The following is an 18,791-nucleotide window of genomic DNA, read 5'->3' as shown; positions in this document are numbered from 1 at the left end:
TAAATAAATAAAAATTAACTATTGGATGCTTGCACTTCAAGAAAAAGAAGATCACAACATCCCCACAAAACTTGGATCAGTCTGCGTAGGGACCGAGGGTTTGCGGTATGGGTCCTCGTTAAACTGTCCTACCGTACAGTGCTCGACTTCGCGTGCAGGTCGTCTGACTACCGAAGCGGGGTGCCATCCCCTCTGCAGAGGATCAAAATTGCTATGGCATGTCTTCGGATCATACTCAGGGATGTTTCCCAGACCGTCGCCAATAGCCCATTGTGCAGCTCTAGTGCGACGTAAATGAACTACAACAACATCAACCACGTTGTTACATTGAGGCATTCGTCGATGCAGAAGCCACTCAGTGTGACGCCTACAGGTATTCAATTAGGTCTGATTTAAATTGCATAATCATTTCATTTCTTCTCGAGTTACAAGCATCCAATTCTATATACAATAACTTTGATCCAAATGCTGTCACTTCTTATTTGTTGTTAACAGAAACAAAGTGACAAAAACTGTATTATTCCATCACCTCGTGACATAACGCTTGAAGTTCATTAGGCTATTGTTGTGTAACATACTACTAACATTTTATGAGTCATTAAAGCTTTAGTTAATTAATTCCATTCTGAAATTCAGCCCTTTTTTCAGGGTTAGACTTTTACGTATGTATAGTTTCTTCTTTTTGTTCCAGGTTTGTATTTCCATATATTGGGAGAAGGAGTGGTCAGAGTGTCCGGCAGCTCGAATGACAAAGAGAATTACATCGACTTCAAAATGAGAATGCTTGGAGAAGGAGGTGAGTGTGATATATTTTACTGTCTATCTACGTTTAAAATTCATTTTAAAACCTTTATATTTACACAGCAACAAGTCTTACCTTTCATTAAAGGAGAAATGTTCCCCCTTTTACAACCTATTTAATCGAGACCTGACATCAGACTGTTCACGTTACAAGAGGATTTATAAAACCTAAACCCTAGCATTGCCAAGTAAACATAATTTCGAGTCAGGCTGGAACTCAAACGCACGATGATTGGCTCTTTTCGTCACTTGGTTATTTGTTGCCTATCCTTGAAAAGTGGGATACGAAAAAATTACATCATTAAAAGATATTTTCTCATGAATATTTGCTAATAAACCACCTCATTAGTGGTAATTTGTTTTCATCAGATTAGTTGTTCCCTCAGGTAGGTACTTTATAAACGTCGCACTACAGCTGTACAATGGGCTATTGGTGACGGTCTGGAAAACATCCCTAAGGATGATTCGGAAACATGCGATTACAATTTTGATCCTCTGCAGAGGGGATCACATTTGTAAGGCCGCTTCCTGAATTTAGACATAGATCTGAAAGGGTATGAAATTTTCTCCAGATTCCTCTACCCATGGTATTTCTCAGTGACCGACCATAGTACTTTTGATTCCACATATTTCACGAGCACGTAGATCGCATGTACTGGATGGGTCTCAGCAGAGTCGAGGATCAAACCCCGATCCTGCCGGACTTAGGTCTGATTCTCTAACCACTGGGTCAACACGGCCTCTCTCTCAGTTGTAGAAAAAGGTTCCTGGTTTTATTTGCAGCACCACTCCTCCTGAACAATAAGTCTGAACCATCGCTGGATTAGAGGCGCTAGAATCTTTCATTCAACACCATGGTTTCCGGATCAAAATTTTCATGAATTCTTGGATTCAAAGCATACGTGCGTTTATCACCATTAATTATGAAACGATTTGTGATTTTATGATAAAACTTCGTTCATTGACAAATTTAACTGAAAAGTAAAACGAAAAAATCTTCTGATTTTGACCAATCAGAGTAAAATAGGATTTAAAAGCATTTAAAAACCACTTTTATCAAGTGAAATCGAAATAGATTCGCCTTTCTTAGGAAATCACGTTTTGAGTATCCGCAAATATACTGATTCCAAACTCTCCTTTGCTTCAATACTGCTTATTCGGAGTTCATGTTTTTTTAATGTTAATTTATAAACTTTTTCCGAGAATACTCTTTCATATTTAATGGCTGCAAACAATGCATTAAAAATGTATTTCAACCAGAAGAAGCAGACGATTGCTGGATCGGTGAAGTTAGACTGATCTAGTTCAGCCTTATGTGTTGCATTTTCAGTATAAGACATTAAAAAAAAAATTGCTTCTTGTTTAAGGTGATTTGTATTCCTAAGGAGTTTTGAAAGAAAATGATATTAAAGTTTTAGAGCACTAGATGAGGGTTTAATGTGGTGTATTTGCAGGTCGGATGATGATCCTTTCCCCAGGAGTTCACACTTTTCCTTTCAAGCTTGGCCTACCCTTAGGCTTACCCTCCACCTTTCTTGCCAAACATGGATGGGTTCAGTACTACTGTAAGGCAGAACTGAAAGAGGCATCCGGGCTGACGCACAAAAACCAGCAAGTCTTCATCATCATGAATCCCATAGACCTCAATCTCGAACCCTCTCTGCTAATGGTAAGTCATCAGAAAGATTTCTAGCAATTATGTAGTCTTAAATTTCGGACAATGTTGGGTCTAAAATAGTTTCATTTTGGTTATATTGCAAAAACTGGAGAAATTAAGGGCGATCATTCCAATTGACAGATTATTATTATCCAATTGCTAATGAAGCCAGTAGATTGAAATAAGTTCGATTTTATGAAGTAAAGAATACTAGGAGGCTTCGCCCCCTGCTCGCTGGAGCTCACCAACCCCCGGAACTGCTTTCGCAGTTCATTACGGATTGCTTCCCAATCTGATGCTCGCTCATTGGATACGCTCTTAAGGTCTAGCTTTCGTATACTTTTTTGAACACTGAAGTTCCGAAAACTTTTTACTGTAGAAAATTCTAAACCTGCGCATTTCAATATTAATTTGAAATTGCAAACAGTTCAAATATTTTTCTTAATCACACTATTCTAAATTTCAGTTGCTGAGAAAAGTAACTGTTGTAAGTTTTGTTTTAAAGTCTTTCCCACCAGAGGGCTAAAACCATGTGTTGTAAAACAATATGAAATAGTACTGAACGCCGGATGTAAAGCATCGGCTTCGATGAAGATAATTTTGTGAGAATTTTTTTGATAATTCGGTGAGAATTCACCCGATTAGACATATGATGCTCACTACGTGCTCTTGCGCGCCGAAGCCTCTCAATTAAAACGTATTAGCGTTTTATATAACATGGATTAGCCATATGATGCTCACTACGTGCTCTTGCGCGCCGAATCCAATCAATTAAAAATGAAAACTGTTGCCAGCGCGAGAAAAGAAATATCATCGGTTTTATTGATACATACGTACGTATTAGCGTTTTATATAACATGGATTATAATGGGTTGTGGAATCTACTTAGTTTCCTATTATTCAATATGAAACTATTTTTGTGGTTATAATATGTTTTTTTTTGGCCTCACAGGGCGTGTTAAACCATTACACAATAGCTACCATAAATTAAATATTTCATAAAATCGATAATGCATTTTTAATGAATGGCTAGTTTTCCTATAGGTTTGGAAACCACATTAATTTTTAGTTTTGTTAAGTTTTTCATTGCTAGGATTGAAATAAGTTTGATTTTGTAAATTTAAGAATATTATAATGGATTGGTTGTGAATCTACTTAGTTTAAAATTATTCAATATGAAACTATTTTTGTGGTTAGAATATGTTTTTTGGCTTCCCAGGGAGTGTTTAACCATTACACAATAACTACCATAAATTAAATATTTGATAAAAAGATAATGCTTTTAATTGAATGGCTAGATTTCCTAGATTGGGAGACCACATTAATTTTTAGTTTTGCTAAGTTTTTGAATTCTAGGATTGAAATAAGTTCGATTTTGTAAAGTAAAGAATATTATAATGGGCTGGTTGTGGAATCTACTTAGTTTAATATTATTCAATATGAAAACTATTTTTGCGGATATTTATGAAAAAAACTAATTATACATATTAAATATTAATGAAGGCAGTCTCTTCTGTGAGACGAGACTGATTCTCTGTTTAATTGTATTGGAATGCCCGAGGAAAAGTTATAATTATTGTGAACCATCGAGCCGATGAATCGTTACCTTTTTTTTTCTCCGTTGATTGGTAAACATTACCTTATAAACTTACAGAGCTTGCGGTTGTTACCATTCCTCCGGCAGTTATTTAATCTTCCGGGTGGCCAAGCCGGCCTTTTACGTCATATTTTTGCACCTTTATTGGTACACACGTTCCTTAATATTTTAGAAATTATGAAAGAAATTATTTATAACACACCTGTCACAACAAAAGGAGGTATTTAAACTATATATATAAACTATCTATATATAAACTATCTATATATTAACTATATATACATAAATTATAAACTATATTATAAACTTATGATAACGAATAAAATTGGGTGGGTAGATTTAAGGGTCGGTAGAGAAAAATACTCATATAACGTGACTTTAATGTGAAAAACAGAATTATTATTATTATTTTTTTCTTCTTGTGGAGGAAAGTGCAATAAGGGAAAATATTCATTAGAATATATTTCAAATATTGTGTATAAGTTTCTTCCTGCAAATAATTTTACACGTTAACATCAGAAAGTTTTTCAAACAATTTCAATTATTTAACCAAAACTAAACCAACAAATTTTGGTACAAAATTGATAATTGAAATAGCATTTAAATTTTAACAAAAAAATAGCATTGAAATAACATTATAAATAAATAAAAAAATCGTGCTCTACTCAAATATGCTATTCTGTTAATTAAATGTGTTATGAGCACAAAAGAAAAAACATGAAGTATGTGCGTTTTACAATTTTTTTAGTTTAAGAATTAGGTATTTTTTGTTTTTGTTTTGTCCCTTAATTTACAAAAAAAATTAGATAGTTATGAAATTAAATTGAAAATGCAACATTTGTGCCGTATTAACCTATCGGACTCTAAAGAAGTATTACACTTGGAAACAAATGTTTTATTGCATTTAAACAAATACTTGAACTTACCTAACTCGAGTGTGGAAATTTCACATCAGAAACTAGTTTTGCACCTAAATAAAATTTAAACTTTGAAGAACAGATTGTGCGATACAAAAAAAGAAATAAATAACTTTACTTGCTAACTATATATAATGATAACCTAATAACTAATAACAGTTCGAATTTCAGATAGATATTTCTTAAAGCTTTAATATATTTAAAAATTCTGTTACAAATGTTAAGATTTATATTATACTACATCTTATTTTTCCTTTTCTTACATTTTCATAATACCTATTACTTAATTACTTAATTAATTAATTTATTTTATTTATTTATGTTTTTTGCTACTTTGACATCAAGTTGAGTATGAAATTATTAAATGAAGTTCTCGAGAAAGATAAATTTTTCTAAAACAATTGGTAGATCATTATTATTTAAAGCAAAGAAAAGCGCAGTTGCTAAAAAAATTGCAATAACTTTCGAACAAAAAAAAAAAAAAAATCGGCGCTAAGTTCCAATATGAAAATGGCCTTTTCAGTTTGTCAAATTTTAAGTCTGTAGTTGCATTCTTGCGGCCCGCATAATTTGTTTCGCAGATTGTTTTCCAGTTAAAAATTCTCGAACTAATTATCGAATGTTAATTTTTTTTATTCCATCATACTCTCTATATTTTATTTTATTCCATTTTTATGACTTTTTATTCTAACATTCCATGGCATTTTATTCCATGATACATTTTCTTCATATCCTCGCAATTCAAAGTCTTATAGTTTTTGTGCAATAAATCAAACTTAATAATGAGTTGAACACCCTAAACACGCGGCGGTGGTCCTAACGATATTTTTATATATAGATATTTTTTTTTAATAAAAGCGGAGTTATTGGCAAACTATACTTTATTTATTTATTTGATTTCCAGATGAGGTGAAATTGCACCTTTTTGTACTCCCTTACTAGCGTCTATATGGGACATATTTACGTAGAATATGATGAGACATATGCATATTTGTGAGATATTTATCAATAAATATTTTTGAGAATGATTTTGGAATATAGTTTTCTCGAAACCCCTCCTTTTTTTTTTATGAAATCTACTTTTCTAACGAAAGAAATTAAAGTTTCTTCTACTTTTTAAAAGGAAATTCTTTTATGATTTGATTAAGCACTAAATTTTAGAATACCGTAAATTGACTGAAGTCAAATAAAACAAAAATTAATATTGTTGATGGTAATTTTATTTATTTATTTTTACAAAATCTATCATGTGATCCTCTCTTTCAGTTATAATCTTTATCCTTATTGATAACATCTCGACACAAATGGTTCTGTAATTACCGCTTTCCGCATAAGGTCTTATCATCTTTTAAAATATGAAGTAAAAATAATACTGCGCAAGGTATGAAATCTATATTAAACTAAGAAAGAACAAAAATCTTTTCCAATTCAGACCAATTATTTTTAAAGGCAATCTAAACTAAAGATGGAAAAGAGCCGTGATAGCTTAAGAGATAGAGCATTTGCCTTCCAATGAGGTGAACCGGGTTCGAGTCCCAGCAATGACTGATCGATACGAATTCCGCATCCGGCTTGCATCGACCACAGTGCTGACGTGAAATATCCTCAGGGGTAGACGGATCATGGGTTAGAGTTCCCTTGCCGTCTGGCTTACCATGGGATGTACTCGTGGTCTTCTATTTATTGTGTATCTTAATAATTATCGAATACGATACTTATATATCAAGTTCTAGAGCAGTGATAGCTCAGGTGGGTTCGCCTCCCATTGAGGCAAATCCAAGTGCTGGCTAGCGGATACGAATTCTGCTCCCGGTTCACGCTAACCACAGTACCGATGTAAAATATCCTCAGGGGTAGACGGATCATGGATTAGATTCCCCTTGCCGTCGGACTAAACATGGGAGGTTTCGTGGTTTCCCTCTCCATGTGACGCAAGTGCGGGTTAGTTTCATCAAAAAGTCATCCACGAAGACAAATTTCACCCAATACTTGATTCAGGCGTTCCCTTGTCTTCAGGTTTAGGTTCAAAATTACAAGGCTATGTAGTTGAACATTAGTAGTCATAAACCCAAAAATTGGGTCGGTTGTTCAACGACGGGTATAAAATAAAGATAAAATGATTTCTTCCTTTTGAGTCCTCAATAATCTGAGTTCTAAAAGTTTTTATTTCTGTCATGAATACTAACTTGAGATCACTAGTGTAGTTTTTTGCAAGACTTTTACTTGTCTAAGTTGTATCGAATAAAAGTATAATTCAGAACTTGTATCCCAAGACAAAATTCTTAATGGCCCCATTGAAACATTTTGAGGATTTATGTTGGTTTCAGTGCGATTCATGATGGTTCAACATCACTTAATGGTCATCATCATCCATCATTTTCCATTATATGTTCATGGTTTTTTGATATACCAACAAACATCCATCATTCCATGATGGAATTTTACTTTAATACACTATGATGGTTAACAATCAAGAGAATTTTGATTCTCATGCACGAACGATTGTGATCCGCGATGGTTCATGATGGCTCCAACTATACATTTCCATGATGATTTAATGGGAATTCTTGTTGGTTCTTAGGAATATAAAATCTAAACAATAAATTTTTTTTTAATGTTGGCCCATCATAAATGAATTCGAATTCCTACATCAGGGTGATGATGGTCAATGATCGTTCCAATATTTGCTTTCTAAGATACTATGATGGAAATTCGTGATGATTCAACATGGACAAACCATCAAAACAAGTTCTTATGTTGGACCCTCATGAATCAGTCCGAATTCTTACTTTGGGTTAATGGTTGCTTATGTTGGTTACCATCAAAAAACATAATAGTTCATGATGGAATGATTGATGGTTACCATCAAGACTATGTTGTTCCATCAATGAAAAACCATCAAAAATTTGGACACTCTGCACAATTTTGGAGTGTGTTTCTCCCATTTTGCTTCGTCATGCAATTTTCCTGCGATTTTAATAACCATGTTAGCACGCTATTGTTAAATCAATTTGAACGGATAATCACCTTAATAAGGTTGCAGCAAATCTGCACCGTATTTCCATTCCACGTTCATAGTTGCGTTTATTGTCAGACCTATTTTTTAGAGTGTAAATATGTGATATTTATTTTTCATATTTAATTTTTTTTTTACCTATTTTATATTTTATTTATTTAATTTTTATTAACTTTGAATTCTATTTACTTATTTATTACTTAATAAATTTTTTTGTTTCTTCCAAAGCAACCCTTCCACTGTGAAATTCAGGAGAAAGTTGGGATACCCTGTCTGACGGCGGGAAGCATTCTCTGTAGAATTCGTCTGGACAGGGGTGGTTACGTGCCCGGGGAGAATATCTGCATCTATGCAGCCATCGAAAACAGCAGTAAAGTCACCATCAAGAGGACAAAGGCTACCCTCACAGAGGTAAACTATATCAAATTCTATGCTCATCATTGCTGGGGGATATGGAAATTTTACCCACCATTTGATTTGCAGCACTAAACTAAACACTAAACAGGCAAACTACAATGTATATATCAAATTCTATGCTCATCATTGCTGGGTGATATGGAAATTTTACCCAGAATTTTTTATTTTATTTTTTAAAATATTCGTTTAGTCCTCCACGAAGGCAAATTTCTCCCAATATTTGAACCAGGCGTTCCCTTATCTTCTGGATAGGGCTCGAAATTACGAGGCTACGGAGTTGAACATTAGAAGCCATAAACCCAAAATATTAGGTGGGCTATTCAACGACGGTTATAAAATAAAAAACATATCGCGAATTTTTTCTTCAATGTTCCGATAAAATAGTACTTGATAGTTTATTTTAGTTTATGACTGGCATACCAATTCTTGAACAGCTGACCCAATTCTGAGCTTACTACTATCAATGTTCAACTGCGCAGTCCCTCTTCTGAACCCGTGATAACAAATCATCAAAATTCAAAACAATTCATTTTACATTGGATCCTAAAAGCACAAGAAATAAGCTGCTATAATAGAAATTGAAAATATAATATCTTTTCTGGAAATTATATAATTACCAGTTGTTATCACTAATTATTAACCTAAGACACACGAATCAAAGCTGCTTATAAAATTGAAAATTACTAAATTTTTTTTGAAGCGTTTATTGGGATTTAAAGACACCATTCAATGGCGCATTAAAGATAACACTAAGTTTCTTCTCTTCGTCTCCGTCTAACGTCGCCACTATTCGTGATAAAAATATGGCTCAATAACAAGTCTTTTACTATGAAGATCACATTTTGTTAATGCGCAAGAAGGTGTTAACACAGTTATATTAATCATGAGCTGTAGATAATTGTTTTAAACCCAAATCTTTAAGGCTTCAAAAGGAATTTTATTCCATTATGGCAATTTATTAGGCAGGCAACGTAAATTTATAATTGCACATCATATATGTCCCCGTTAAATCCCGTAAGCCGTTAATGTGCACATTATATAGATAATAATCTGCAGACGAACTTAATGCATCCATTAAAGTGCGAAATCAAGTGTTTTCCATAATTTACCTTGTTAATGGACGCATCAACGGCCTCCGTAATGTTACAGTTTGTCCTTCTAATTCAATCAATGATTGTTTGATTGCATTGATTCGATGCTGAAAAATAAATAAATGACATTATGTTAATTTCCTTACTTGTATAGTAATAATATTTTTATAAACCATTTGATTCTTGGTATTATATTTTTTAAAGTGATTGATTCTATCAATCAATACGTTGATTGTAGTAGCTTGATTTTTTTTGATAGCGAAAAATAAACAAATGCAGTTTCAGGGTAAAGAAACGATGTTATTTTTCCAGCAATTATCTTATCTTCACTTTAACGATTGCCTGGTAGGTAATGTGCAGAATGTCGCGGTAGTTATAATAACTTGAGAAATGAGAATTTTTTTCTCCACCAAAACGAATCATCCATGTAAATTTGCATAATAGCTAGATAATCTGTTGAATAACTGTTTTTGTACACTGAATCCCTTAGCAAAATTTGCCATAGAGTAACCTATGGTAATCTATGGCAACCTATGGTTAACCATAGAAATTTGTACGGCAAAATACCATACGCCTATGGTTACCATAGAGATCCGTATGGCACAACGCCATATGCAAATGGCTACCATAGAAATTTGTACGGCAGGCTATCATAAGGCTATGGTAACCATGGAGATCTGTATGGCATTTATATGGCAAGATACCATAAACCTATGATAACCATAGATATCTGTATATTATATTATATATGGCAAGACAATCCCTTATGGAAATGTACCATATAATACCAAATAAATCATATGTTATATCCTTGTTTTTGTTGTTTCAGACCATTCAGTATACGGCAAAGAATAAATTAATTCATACGGAGAGTAGAGAGCTGGCCTCCCTGCAGAAGGGGCGTATTGCATCCGGTTCGGGGGATCAGTGGCAAAACGCCCTCCTCCACATCCCTCCACTCCCCCCCACCAACCTAAGAGGCTGCCATCTCATCAGAATACAGTACGATGTTTATGTAAGAATCTTATTTGCTATATTTATAATTTTGTGTTCTCTGTCAAGTTTGTAACCATAGAACAGCGATGGTTCAGGAGATAGAGCGGTCGCCTTCTAATGAGGGGGAAGGGGTTCGAATCCCAGCGATCGCTGGTCTGTACGAATCCGCATCCGGCTTGCACCGGGCACAGCGCTGACGTAAAATATCCTCAGTGGTAGACGAATCATGGGTTAGAGTCCCCTTGCCGTCAGGTTATCAATGCGAGGTTCTCGTGGTCTTCCTTTCCATGCAACGCAAATGCTGGTAATTTCCATCAAAAAGTCCTCGATGAAGGTAAATTTCTCCCAATACTTGATCCAGGAGTTCCCTTGTCTTCTGGATTGGGTTCAAAATTACAAGGCTATGGAGTTGAGCATTATTAGCCGTAAGCTCAGAAAATTGGGTCGGCTGTTCAACGACGGTTATATATATAAAAAAAAAGTTAGAAACCATTTTAAACTTGCTTTCGACGGGGAAAACTCATATCGTTTGGCTGTCAGGCAACGGAAAAAAAATTGATAAAAAAAAAATTCTTTGCACGATTTTGTCTTTAACGAAATTTATCCTTAAACATCGCAGATTGTTCTCTCGTTCGAAAGCTGATCGGCATGTATGGTGGTCGGGGAACTGATCTTGCGCCTGAAAGGTTCCAGGTTTGAATCGAGGACAAGGCATGGATGTCCTTTCATTCGCTTCTCTGTCCTTCTTATTGTGGGAGTAACATTGTCCCACCTAGTATAGTGCTCCTAAAAGAGTGGTCAAGAAATCTGTCCTTCTGATACCCGAAGGACGAATGTCAATGACCAAGTGGCTTTTGAAGAAAGATATCTGGTTCGAAATTTTGTTTTCTTTCTCATCCGGTATTATGAGAAACTGGTAATATTTAAAATTCAATTACGCTAAGAAAACGTTTTGCTATTTCACAATATATATTTAAAGTAATTAAAATCAATTGTTTAAAGAAATATTTAGTTGCTGTTGTTTCTAATATCGCTGTTGTTTCGCTAATATCGCTGTTGTTTCTAATGACGCTTGGTCAAGTAAAGCTCGCCAGCCGTCTTGCGAATCAAGTCAGAAAGGGGAACCTTTTATTTGTCAAGAGAGCACCGTAAGGGTGAAAGTACGTCTTGGCTAGGAAATATGGTATAGATCAGGGATGGGTTAACTTTTTGGGTCGTGGGCCAAAAATCTAGAAAAAAAAGTTTGGTGGGCCGAGTAAAAACTTCTGAAATAAAATAAAGTCAATTCATCATTGAGTGCACGTCACTCTACATCAACTTTGCGTTTTTTAGTTGCCATTTTGGGATAAAAAATGTTTACAAATAACTCAAAAAGGCAGTAGCCATTTTATACATTTAATAATTTCACCATTATTTACAATGACATTGTGTGTGTGCAACTTTTCCATACGCAGTAAATTATGTTAGAACTCGAGCCGGCAGAAAAATCCGTTCGTTGGAACTTAAAACGCGTAGTCAGCCTTATGTGAAGTACAATTCACCTATATTAGATTCCACATGTCTGCTCCTCGAGAAAGACAAATACTAGTTGTAGCTAATCTACAGCTATTCTATAAAGAACTTTTGCTGTCAACATTTTACCAGTTAAAGCTGTTTGTGCTAACTATTTTAATTAATTTATGTTTTGTAGAACAAAAATAGAGAAAGTGAAAAGGTCATCAGTACTTTGTTAAAAAAGAAATCAACAAAAATAGTTTTAAACAAAGTATTCGCCACTGATCGGCTAGTTAAAATTCTGTCCGCGGGCCGGTTAAAATCTTCCGGCGGGCCACAGTTGGCCCGCGGGCCGTAGTTTCCTCATCCCTGGTATAGATAGTAGCACCATTCATTCGTGAAGCTACTGCTTGAGTTTAGATATAGATTTGAAAAAGAGGGAAATTTCCTCTAGATCCCTGTATTCGATCGACGATTTTAAAAATCGTAGAGGTAGTTACGCCCCAATACTCCCCCATCAGAATTTTATCAGGGATGAAATTCGATGAACGGATACCACTTGTTGTATTGTTCAGCGGATTTTGAGAACTTGTGGTGTGAGCTGTATCAAGTTCAGCGAGTTTTTGAGCTTTTGTTGTGAGAGCTGCATCCATTTTTTTTTCTTTTGAAGGGCATGTTGTGGATATTGTATAATTAGGGTTCTATACAATGCTTTTATTAGCTATGCAATTTGGTGCAATTAGCTATGTGATTTTTTTAAAATCACTTATTAAGAGAACGGCAGATTTATTTCATTTTGTTTTCGTTTCAGTTTGTTATTGAACCAAAAGGTCTGGACCGTCCAATCAAGCTTCAGTTGCCAATAATGATCGCCACCTACCCAGTCAGAAATAAAGACCTCAGCAGAAGGCCTCCTGCATATCCAGCTCTTTTACCCGTCTTCAGGAATTAATTATAATTTTTTAAATCAATATTTTGTGAAGACTCTTTAAGAAATATAATTTCGTGGAAAACAAATCACTGAAATAGGAATATTAGCTCAAAGGATGCTTCTCGAATTAATTATTGTAATAATAAATTTATCACTTTAAAATCGAAAAAGATTCTTGAATTCCATATTATCTACTCTTAAGATTGACACCAAAAACAACCGTTGCTATGGGAACAAGCAAAAAAAACCTAAACTAAACTAAATCGAATCGCTTGAACATGAGTGAAAGGTAAAGTTTGCCTATGCGAACCTTAAAAAAACGGTCGTATTTTTCTACACCGAAAGCCAAATTTTCTCGTATAGTTCGTTCACCAGGAGTTGGCACTTGGTTCCACATCTACGGACGAAGAGTTCATTTCAGTGCGGGAGTAAGAGGAGTAACGTCCCCGCGCTTGAAACTGAGACAACCCTTAATGCGTGTCAAATGCAAATAGTGAATTTTTCTTCAGTCACGTACTTCGCTTTATCATTTGCTATTATACCTTCCGTTACTCTAGGTAATTAAATATATTGCAGCAAAATTTCTCAAAAAAGTATAAACTATTCACTCAAAAGAGAGAAATAACATTAAATTTATGAAATATTTAATGTTAAAAAAAATGCACATAAAGAGTGCGAAATAAATATTTTTGTCATACTATCGCCAAGTAGCAACCTTGTTCAGGATTGTTCACATCCCTGTGCAAAAAATAGGGAAATAGTATCGTCGGATACCACGTGATTAAGGTGGAGCCAAGTGCCAACTTCTGGTGAACGAACTATAGCAGTGAAATCAAAAATTTAATTGCAATTTTAAAAAAAATGATTTTACAAAGAGTTCAAAAATATCGTAATACCTGCTTATAAACTGTAATACTTTCTTGAATTTAAAAAGAGATTATAGAAAAAGAGTGTAATGATTCACGTAAACTTTGCAATGTAGCTCATCTCAACAGCCTTACTCTGTACAATTTCGAAACCACTTGTCGTTATTCTCAAGCCTACGGCTTGATATAGGAACTCAGGCTTTTGCTAACACCAATTATTTAAGTGTGTGAAAAGATTATAATTACGTATACTTTCTGCCAAATTTATATAGTTAGTCATTTTTAAACAGAGAGAAATATTTTAAATATTACAGTTTTAATAATTTTCTATTTATCTTGTTTTAAATATTTAATGATTGTAAGTATATATTAATACTAAATATTTATTTCTATTGTATGTGAAGTTGTCAATAAACATGGATTATCATTTGTTCCATTTTAGAATCATTATTTTTTACACTACCGAACATTTAAAGAACTTAGTTGAGGCGATAACTTATCATAAAACATGATTTATGTTTTATGATAAGTTATCGCCTCATAATGTTGTCAATAAACCTGGATTATCATTTGTTTCATTTTAGAATCATTATTTTTAACACTACTGAACATTTAAAGAACTTAATTGAGGCGATAACTTATCATAAAACATGATTTATGAAAAATATAAGTAGTATTTTGAAATTCGTAGTATTAATAAAATTAATTTACTGTTTTGCTAACCATGAAGGATATTTATCTAACACACTTTACATATGCTAGTTGATAGTGGCAATGCCGGTGGGGCAAGGTCGGTCCCATATGAGGGATGAAAAAACGCTTCCCAACCGAGCTCCAATAATTTAGCAAGTGTTGCTGAAGATGAATGAGGCCTCGCATTGTTGTGGTGGAACGCGATTCCTTCGTGGTTTGTCGTCCCTCATAAAGCTTTGACATTGCACCACCGAAATATCATTTATTTCGAAGCTAACAGAATTTTTTAAATGGAAAAGTTTCCATTATAATGAGACCTAAAATCGCATTTGTTTAAGTTTTTTGTGATGATAAGGACCAACAGTTCAATGAGTGTGTGATCATAATGTTGCCAGGAAGATCGCAAAAGGTCATCAAACAGAATGGAAGATATTTGTCAGATTCCAGTTAATTTTTTACTAGCAAAAAATTTAGAGGCACAGTGTCTTAGGGGATCGAGAGTTCGCCTGCCAATGTGGTGAACCGGGTTCGAAATCCAACGCTAGCTGGTCGATACGAATTCTGCACCCGGCTTGCACCGGTAGATGGATGATGGGTTAGAGTCCCCTTGCCGTCAGGCTAACCGTGGAAGGTTCTTGTGGCTTTCCCCTCCATGTAAGGCAAATGCGGGTTAGTTCCATCAAAAAGTTCTCCACGATGGCAAATTTCACCAAATACTCGATCCAGGATTTCTCTTGTTTTCGTGATTGAGTTCAAAATTACAAGGGTACGGAGTAGAACATTGGTAGTCGTAAACTAAAAATTGGGTGGGCAGTTCAATGGTTATAAAAAAAAATTCGCTTGAAAAAAAAAAGAAGAAAAAAAATTTTCGCTTGAGGAAAAAAAAAAAAAAAAAAAAAAAAAAAAAAAAAAAAAAAAAAAAAAAAACGAAATTTAGCAACTCAAATATGTGTTTAACAAGCTTTCTGATAACATGGAAAATGTAGCGTAAGAAGGGACAAATTTGACACTTTCAAACTGAGCAGTTATTCATAATTCTTGCGAATTTAAAAGCGTTTAATAAATTGAATGCTTTTTAAAAGTGCAACAGGGAGGCTAACAGTTTTCTTAAAGAAAAATTTAAAAAACTATTTAAAAGTTTTAAAAGTTGTTTAAAAATTTGTAACGTAGTTTTATTTCACATTAAAAGAAAATGAAATTTAGCAACAAAAATATGTGATTTGCAAGCTTTGTGATAACATAGAAAATGTAGCGTCAGAGGGGACAGATTTGACACATTCAAACTGAGCAGTTATTCATAATTCCTACGAATTTTAAAAGCGATAAATAAATTTGATGCTTTTTAAAAGTGCAACAAGGAGGCTAACAGTTTTCTTAACGAAAAATTTAAAAAACTATTTAAAAGTTCTTTTAAAAGTTTTAAAAGCTGTTTAAAAATTTGTAACATAGTTTTATTTGACATTAAAAGAAAATGAAATTTAGCAACAAAAATATGTGATTTGCAAGCTTTGTGATAACATAGAAAATGTAGCGTCAGAGGGGACAGATTTGACACATTCAAACTGAGCAGTTATTCATAATTCTTACGAATTTTAAAAGCGTTTAATAAATTTGATGCTTTTTAAAAGTGCAACAAGGAGGCTAACAGTTTTCTTAAAGAAAAATTTAAAAAACTATTTAAAAAATCTTTTAAAAGTTTTAAAAGCTGTTTAAAAATTTGTAACGTAGTTTTATTTCACATTAAAAGAAAATGAAATTCAGCAATAAAAATATGTGATTTGCAAGCTCTGTGATAACATAGAAAATGTAGCGTAAGAAGGGACAGACTGTGTCAACATTCAGTTTGAATGTGTCAACATTCAAACTGAGCAGTTATTTACATTATTTATGAATTTGAAAAGCATTTAATAACTTTAATGCTTTTAAAACGTGTTACTCGGATACTCGGAGGCCAACAGTTTCTTTTAAACAAAAGTTTAAAAAAATTGTTTTAAGAGTTGCATAAAAAATTTGTAATGCAGTTTTATTTGACTTTTTTACAAAAACAAAATATAGCAACAAAAATATGTGTTTAACAAGCTTCGTGATAACATGGAAAATTTAGTTTACACATTCAAACTGAGCAGTTATTCATAATTCTTATATGAATTTAAAAAATTGATTGCTTTTTAAAAGTTTAACTCGGAGGCTAATAGTTTATTTCAAGGAAAAATTAAAAAGTTGTTTAAAAAATTTGTAACTTAGTTTAATTTCACTTTAAGAAAAGAAACTGAAATTTAGCAACAAAAATATGTGTTTAACAAGCTATTTGTTAACATGGAAAATGTTGCTTACAAAGTTTCAGATTTCACATAAAATATTTAAATGATTAAATTAATTCTTCTTACTACATTTTTATTATTTTACAGTTTTAAATATTGAGTGGGAATTAGAAGTTCCAAGTTGGTAGAACTACGTTTCTAAAGAGAAAAATTCCTCCAGGGGAGAAAAAAACGCATCAACCTGTTGAGTGTGGAGTCGCCAAAAAAGATACATTTCCAGATGTGGTGTTCCTGTCAACAGGATATCCCGGATATTTCAGGAGCTATTCTAGATCGTTGTCATGACGACAGTCCCTTTCGAAAGATTCGGCCCAGAAGTTAACTGCATCTTCGTAGTAACTTTATTTTATGAGACAAAAATGATAAATTGTAGCTCTTTGCGTGCGGTCAATCGAATGACATAAAATCACACAAGATATTAAAAATAAGTAAATACATAATATTATTGCCATTTATTACAAGTAACAAAAGCGTTGATGCGAAAAAATAGAGTTAGTATTTCTGAAGGAAATGCCTCTCCATTATTATTATTAAGTTATTCTTCATTATTCCCTAAATATTATTGAAAGAATTTCTTTTTGTCATCGTTTCTCAGTCGTTGAGGACAAGAATCCAGTATCAGGATTAAATTGAGTAGAGATTAGTAGGGATTAAATTAAATGCTGCGTTATCTGATAATTTCATAGATACATTTTTTATATTTAAGGACTGAAAATAAAAAAGCTACTGCAGCATATTCTCGATATTTCGAAGTTGAAGGGACGCTAAAAAAATTTCGAGATAGCGAGTTTTCGAGATAACAAGTTCAGAACTAAATATGTTCTAAAAAGTACAAAAATATGCTCTAAAATATTACTCTAAAAATGTAGAGTAATAAAACATAAGAATAACTATCATTAGATATGTATTTAACGACAATTGACTATAATTCTAAATACAACAATGATAATTTTATTTTTCAGAGTAAGACAAAAAATAATTATGCATTAAATCGAAAAAAATTGGTTTACAATGAGCTTAAATTGTGATTTTTTTCCGAAATGCACATTGATCTTAAAAATTCCAAGTGGAACGTTATAAAGTTTTTCTAGTTTTTATAAGTTTTTAAGTTTTTATAGTTGTAATACTTATAGACAGTTAAAAAAATAAAATAAATTACTTGTTTTAGCATGTTTCAAAACGTAAAAATCTTCAACTGTAGTGATTTTTCTATAGTCAGCTGCATGTTGCATTTGTGTGATTTGGTGCTATATCAATGTAAAACGATTTTCAAGTTTTTGGAAAAGAAATAAAAAAATGACAATAGGCTTATGTAGTTTTCCCCTACACTGTTTACCACTTAAGAGAAGACTTATATTGCTGCTTTGCCTACGTTTTGCTCCAATCGAATGAGCTATACTCGATCATTTTAACTATTTACAAAGAAGTGGTCGAAAGTAGCACATTGCAAGTAGCAAAACTAGAGTCGCGGTGGCTCAGGGGATAGTGAGTTCGCCTTCCGATGAGGTGAGCCGGGTTCGAATCCCAGCGATGGCTGGTCGATACGACTCCGGATCCGGCTTGCACCGACCACAGTGTTAACGGGAAATATCCTCAATGGTATGGATCATGGGTTTGAGTCCCCCTGCCGTCAAGCTAACTGTGGGTGGTTCTCGCGCTCTTCCTCTCCATGTAACGCAAATGCTGGTTAGTTCCATCAAAAAGTCCCCCACGAAGGCGAATGTCTCCCAAAACTTGATCCAGGAGTTCCCTTGTCTTCTGGATTGGGTTCAAAATTACTAGACTACGGAGTTGAGCATTAGTAGTCGTAAACCTAAAAAATTGGGTCGGCTGTTCAACGACTGTTAAAAGTTATAGTGAAATGTAGTTGCTACTTTTTTTCGTAGTTTGTAGTGTAGTGGGCTACTTTTTTTCGTAGTTTGTAGTGTTGTGGGCTACTTTTTTTCGTAGTTTGTAGTGTAGTAGGATACTTTTTTAAAGAAAAATTTAAAAAA

At 33.7% G+C, this 18,791-nt stretch overlaps 1 protein-coding gene across 1 annotated transcript; it reads left to right on the top strand.

The window, feature by feature from the left end:
• The first annotated feature begins 691 nt into the window (after nucleotides 1–691).
• LOC107454690 (arrestin domain-containing protein 4) lies at nucleotides 692–13,164 on the top strand. The gene is made up of 5 exons (XM_043052659.2): nucleotides 692–796; nucleotides 2,256–2,470; nucleotides 8,217–8,399; nucleotides 10,326–10,511; nucleotides 12,798–13,164. The coding sequence occupies exons 1-5, from the start codon at nucleotides 775–777 to the stop codon at nucleotides 12,936–12,938; spliced, it is 747 nt and encodes a 248-aa protein (XP_042908593.1). The 5' UTR covers nucleotides 692–774; the 3' UTR covers nucleotides 12,939–13,164.
• Nucleotides 13,165–18,791: the final 5,627 nt, after the last annotated feature.

The sequence above is a fragment of the Parasteatoda tepidariorum genome, chromosome 2 (genome assembly GCF_043381705.1).
Source record: "Parasteatoda tepidariorum isolate YZ-2023 chromosome 2, CAS_Ptep_4.0, whole genome shotgun sequence".
NCBI lineage: Eukaryota > Metazoa > Arthropoda > Arachnida > Araneae > Theridiidae > Parasteatoda > Parasteatoda tepidariorum.
Note: the sequence above shows the minus strand (reverse complement) of the source record. Positions and strands in the feature narration are given on the sequence as shown.

Coding starts and splice junctions, on each gene's coding strand:
- LOC107454690 (XM_043052659.2), top strand. CDS start 775: ATGAGAATGCTTGGAGAAGGAG. Junction 2,471..8,216: donor TCGAACCCTCTCTGCTAATG/GTAAGTCATCAG, acceptor TTTCTTCCAAAG/CAACCCTTCCACTGTGAAAT. Junction 10,512..12,797: donor GAATACAGTACGATGTTTAT/GTAAGAATCTTA, acceptor TTTTCGTTTCAG/TTTGTTATTGAACCAAAAGG.